The sequence below is a fragment of the Triticum dicoccoides genome, chromosome 2B, assembly GCF_002162155.2.
Source record: "Triticum dicoccoides isolate Atlit2015 ecotype Zavitan chromosome 2B, WEW_v2.0, whole genome shotgun sequence".
NCBI classification, from domain to species: Eukaryota; Viridiplantae; Streptophyta; class Magnoliopsida; order Poales; family Poaceae; genus Triticum; species Triticum dicoccoides.
Window position 1 is genome coordinate 288,063,246 of NC_041383.1, and position 6,003 is coordinate 288,069,248.

The following is a 6,003-nucleotide window of genomic DNA, read 5'->3' on the forward strand; positions in this document are numbered from 1 at the left end:
AGTTCTTTGGTCTTTCAAGTTCTTCATAGTGATCAGTAGATATAAATCCCAAGTGACTCAAAGAATACAGTTATGCTCCCCGGCAATGGCGCCATAAAATAGTCTTGATAACCCACAAGTATAGGGGATCGTAACAGTTTTCGAGGGTAGAGTTTTCAACCCAAATTTATTTATTCGACACAAGGGGAGCCAAAAAATATTCTCAAGTATTAGCAGTTGAGTTGTCAATTCAACCACACCTGGATAACTTAGTATCTGCAGTAAAGTATTTAGTAGCAAAGTAGTACGATAGTAATGGTAACAGTGGTAGAAGTAACGATAGCAGTTTTGTAATGATTGTAATAGTAGCAACGGAAAAGTAAATAAGCAAAGCACAAATATGTGAAAAGCTCGTAGGCATTGGATCAGTGATGGATAATTATGTCGGATGTGATTCCTCATGTAATAGTTATAACATAGGGTGACACAGAACTAGCTCCAGTTCATCAATGTAATGTAGGCATGTATTCCGAATATAGTCATACGTCCTTATGGAAAAGAACTTGCATGACATCTTTTGTCCTACCCTCCTGTGGCAGCGGGGTCCTAATGGAAACTAAGGGATATTAAGGCCTCCTTTTAATAGAGTAGCGGACCAAAGCATTAGCACTTAGTGAATACATGAACTCCTCAAACTATAGTCATCACCGAGAAGTATCTCGATTATTGTCACTTCAGGGTTGTCAGATCATAACACATAATAGGTGACTATAGACTTGCAAGATAGGATCAAGAACTCACATATATTCATGAAAACATAATAGGTTCAGATCTGAAGTCATGGCACTCAAGCCCTAGTGACAAGCATTGAGCATAGCAAAGTCATAGCAACATCAATCTCAGAACATAGTGGATACTAGGGATCAAAACCTAACTTGATTACATGGTAAATCTCATCCAACCCATCACCGTCCAGCAAGCCTACAATGGAATTACTCACACACGGCGGTGCACATCATGAAATTGGTGATGGAGGATGGTTGATGATGACGACTGCGATGAATCCCCCTCTCCGGAGCCCCGAAAGGACTCCAGATCAGCCCTCCCGAGAGAGATTAGGGCTTGGCGGCGGCTCCGTATTGTAAAACGTGATGAAACTTTCTCTCTTATTTTTTTTCAGCGCGAAACCAATTATATAGAGTTGGAGTTGATGTCGGTCGAGCGCCAGGGGGCCCACGAGGCGGAGGGGGGGGGCGGCGCCCAGGGTGACGGGGCGCGCCACTACCCTCGTGGACAGGGTGTGGGGCCCCTGGCCTTGATTCTTTCGCTAGTATTTTTTTATTTTCCAAAAGTTATCTCCGTGGATTTTCGGGTCATTCCGAGAACTTCTGTTTTCTGCACAATAAATAACACCATGGCAGTTCTGCTGAAAACAGCGTCAGTCTGGGTTAGTTTCAGTCAAACCATGCAAGTTAGAGTCCAAAACAAGGGCAAAAGTGTTTGGAAAAGTAGATATGTTGGAGACGTATCAGCGGCTGCAAGCTTGATCAACATCAACCACCTTCTCGGGGCGTGAAACTCCGAAGGCCCCCATGCTTGAAGCCGGCGTGCCTTCACAGCTTTGGGGACTACTGCCGGGGGGATGGACCCCGGGCAGGCAACGGAACCCGGATCCCTTTCAGAAACATCAAGCCTAGCAATGCCCCTCAATCCGGCTTGCCCTTGGCTGGCTTCCCAGCGCAACCCAGCCAAGTCACACAACCCGGCCAAGCCGGCGGGCACACGCCGGGCGGCTCCCACAAGTCAAACCTTCATCGACAAACCAGCATGGCTACAGTGCGCCCCCCTTTACGCCGACAACGGAGGGCGTTGCTGCCATGCCGACCAAGCCCCCGCCTGGGGCGGGCGGCGCCTTGGAGGCATGACCCTGTAGCAAGATGGCGCAGCCGACCCATGACGACTAACACGACGAGCCTATAGAGTACCCAGCAGCCGGTCGCACCCGCGCCCGGCGGGCCTTGTACGGCCCGCACCCGACGGACACGGCGAGATGCGCACCCAACGGAACCGGCGAACCCGGCATCCCACTACCGACTGCAAGACACTGACAACCCGGCCCCACGCCCATGGAACTTTACCATTGTAACTCTGGGCGGTTGGCCTATAAAACCCCCAGGAGGCCTCCATGCACGGGGCGACCATCAGTTGAACCACACACTCACACACTCATCCACCACACGGAGAAGTAGCAGCCTATGAACTGGCCCACCTTCCTTCCTCCCAAAACAGCTTTAGGAGTAAGCTTGTACCATCTTCATATAAACCACACACGGCAGGACTAGCAATATTATCTCTCCGGAGAGCCCCAAGCGTGGGTACGTCTTGTGTCTCGCACTCGCTCATACCGACCTTGCCCCTATTGCCCACCGGTTGCCTCTTGCCTATCCCTCTCTTTAGCCACCCCATGGCATCTGTCGTGCGCCCACCACGACATGTGGCCGATGATTTGCTATTGTATTGTCTTATACAATCTGTTTGACAATTGCGAACGTTGCGGCTTACTAAAAGTAGTGACTGCCGAATTTGGATGGAAACTCAAATTTTGCATGAATTCATATTAAATTTATTTTAAGAAATCAATATTGTATCAAAATGTGACCACCAACTACAATAAAATACAAATTGAGCGCGCCAAAATACTGTGACGGTCATGAACGGCGTCAAAAGCGTATGGTCGCACATGTAAGAAGTCACATCACCCGAGTATGGACCCGCTCGCCAATGTCCACGTCAGCACAACAATGGGCCCACATGTCAGAACTGTTGACTGGTCACACGACACATCGTCACCAAAAAACAATGCCTGGCACCACATGTATGCAACCATGTCAGCACCTTCTAGGCCCACATGTCAGCAGCGTTGAACGGTCAAAATTGACGCCGAGTTATTACTAATGGGACCATTGGCGATAAAACCCACGGCGGACCCACACCGCACCCCACAATGAGCGGCGGGCAGTGCCCAGATTGGATGGTTTCCCCCAGGGAAGGTGCCCCACCCGACGACACGCCCCTGCGATTCTCTGCAACAGGGAAGGTGGGCGAAGCCTACGGTGAAACCACAACCAAGCGTAGAGGATCCACTCAAGCCGCGGCTGGGTGGTGGTGCTGGTGGGGCGCTCCGGCTGGGGATCTGATAGAAAGGGGCACTAGCGGGATGCGTGGAAGTTGTGATTGGCGCCAAGGTGGGATCATCATCATGCCCCAGGACAACTGTCTCTGGGCAGCAGGCCGCGGGAGGGGAATCAGGGGGGAGGGGGCAGAGGAGGAACGCTCTGATTGTTCGACCGCGCTCCTTCTTGGTGAGGCCATCATCAGGAGGGGGCAAGGGTGGGCAGAAGGATTGATTGATTGTTGTCTTGATTTTTATTTTTTATTTTGACTTTCTCGAATGCTTGATACTTTGTACTAATAAAGATAAATGCGTGCATCACAATAATGTAGTGGCTGGTGCTATCCCCTTTTGAAAGGAAAACACACATTTGCTGGCAAACTGAATATTTTCGCCATAAAATATGACATAGTGACCTTCTACTTCCCCGTACACGTGTGCATGCATGCATGCCATTATGTGGTCGAAACAAAAGTTGTTACTAGCAAGCTACAAGTTTGTGTGATTTAAATTGGAGATTGCTCCAGAGATTTCATTTGTCGTGCGATGCATGGTCATCCCCAATAATACATAGAGAAGGCGCTTTATATGGTAAGCATGCAAGGGTGCAGTGTTTGTTGGAGAAACTTGTATGCTTCTACATAAATTGACAAACAACTTGTCTTGCACCAAAAAGAGTGAAACGTATGGGTTGCTGCATGCCCGCAACTGACTTGTTCCTTCACATGAGATTAACCACAATGCAAAAAAAGGGTTGCAAAAACATCTCGTTAATTAGTTAAAGTGATGATTAAATCACATGCAGCTATGAAATATACTCCTTCCGTTGTATGCTACACTAGTGTCAATAACGTTTTTATATTATAGGACGAAGCGAGTACCGTTTTTGCAGCATCTAAATCATCACCATCTTCTGTATTTGAAATGGAACAGTTGAAGCAGACTTTACTTAAACAATCTGTCGACAGTGTATATATTACTGCTAGGCGCTAGCTAGGAAGAAATTTAAATAAATTTGTTGATGGCAAATTCAAAACTCAACTTAGCATGCATTTCTTTCTGACATGGACGGTCTGAAATTCTGGATCAAGAGGACAGGAAATGCACATCAAAAAACAAATTAAGAACGAAGGCCTCAATTAAAGCATGGATCGAAAGGATCTAATTAGGGGGTGATGATAATGAGCTAGCTCAATTAGCAATCCCATTGGAGCTGCTCCATGCCATTGCCAGCGGCGCCGCAAAATAACCCGCACGACTCCATCAGCTCTAGGTCGAACGCCGTCGTTGTACCGGCGGAACCGTACACTTCCGAAGAGACGTCCATGATATCCAGTCCCTTGCCACCTGAGCTACCGCCGTTGATCAATGGCCGCGGCGGGGGTCCAACTACCTCCTCCAGCCCCAACCCGTGCTGTTGCTGATGCTGATGTGCCATTTCGATCCCGGCACCCATTCCTGGCTCGACAACGGTGGCCCACATTGCGGCCGTCTCGTCCATGAACGCCGCCACGCCTGGGTTGAAGACGTTGCCATTGGGCATGCCGGCCGCGTACTCCATGGAAGACGACGAATTAGAAGAGCCATTCATGAAGTCCATGGAGGCGTGGACGCCCGCGGCGTTCTGATCCCTGAAGTTCATGAGTAAACCACCGCCGTTATTGTGGACGTACGGGTAGCCCTGCTGCATGGCGATCGCAGCTTGTTGACAGCGCTCGTGCTGCCCCATCATCATGCCAGGGTTATGGACGTCGTACAAACCCGGCGCCACCACTGGCGACGCAACCGTGGCAGCGTCGTAGACCGCCTTGGTCGGGGAGCTGATGGTGAACGGCGGCGTGGCGCAACCGTTCCCGTTTCCATTGGGGGAATGGAATTGGGCGCGTGCAGCAGGGTTGTTGCTAGGGTTGCTGCCGGAGCCGGTGCCGCCATGTGCATGGAGGAGGTGCTTGGATGCCGGGAGCAGGTTGTGGGTCTTGGGGTCGAGACCCTGCGCGATGAGCTTCTTCTTGATGCACGAGTTCCAGAAGTTCTTGACCTCGTTGTCTGTGCGGCCCGGCAGATGCTTAGCGATCTGCGCCCACCTGCGTGCCATGGATGCGATGCGATTCAACAAGTCGGATCAATCGTGTCATGCAGCAACCTACATTGAGGCAGACACATGTATGTGTGTATGTATGTATACCGGTTGCCGAGGATGCGGTGGACGTCGAGGATGGTGCGCTCCTCCTGCTCGGAGAAGGTGCCGCGCTTCAGGTCCGGGCGGAGGTAGTTGATCCACCGGAGCCGGCAGCTCTTGCCGCAGCGCTGCAGCCCTGAACAAGGAGGAGAAGGATCGATACGGTTCAGATCCGCGATCTAGAATTCGAGATGGATGGACGGAGAGAGACTACTAGTGCGTACCGGCGTTCTTGGGGACGGCGCTCCAGCAGCTGTGGCCGTGCGCCGTGATGTACCTGAGGAGCCTCTCGTCCTCCTCCGGGGACCATAGCCCCCGCTTCACCTTCTGCTTGCTGCAGCACTGGTGCCCCATGGCCGCCGCCGCCGCAGGCCGCCTGAGCCTGACCTAGCTAGCCGACTCGCCCCTCTCCTCTTCTCTCACGCATACACACGCTCGCAGGCAGAAATTCAGGCAAAGGCTGTCTCGGTCAATTGAGCTTTATGCCGCTGTGTGTGGAGGAAGGGAACACCAAATAAAGTTTGTCCATTGTCTCATCCATCGGAAAAGGTTGGAGGAAGTTTCAATTCACCAGGTGACTGAGAGAGTAGCAACAGTGAACGAACGCCCAGCAACCAAGTCTCTCTCTCTCTCTCTCTGTGTAAGTGCAAATCATGAGCTAGCGTTGCTAAAA

The 6,003-nt window shown here is 50.9% G+C and overlaps 1 protein-coding gene across 1 annotated transcript; it reads right to left on the bottom strand.

The window, feature by feature from the left end:
• Positions 1-4,162: 4,162 nt before the first annotated feature.
• LOC119367679 (myb-related protein Zm38-like) lies at positions 4,163-5,791 on the bottom strand. Its single transcript, XM_037633139.1, has 3 exons — positions 5,555-5,791; positions 5,337-5,466; positions 4,163-5,235 (listed from the first exon to the last, which is right to left on the bottom strand). Exons 1-3 carry the CDS (start codon positions 5,682-5,684, stop codon positions 4,347-4,349), a joined length of 1,149 nt encoding a protein of 382 aa, XP_037489036.1. The 5' UTR covers positions 5,685-5,791; the 3' UTR covers positions 4,163-4,346.
• Between the last annotated feature and the right edge of the window lie 212 nt (positions 5,792-6,003).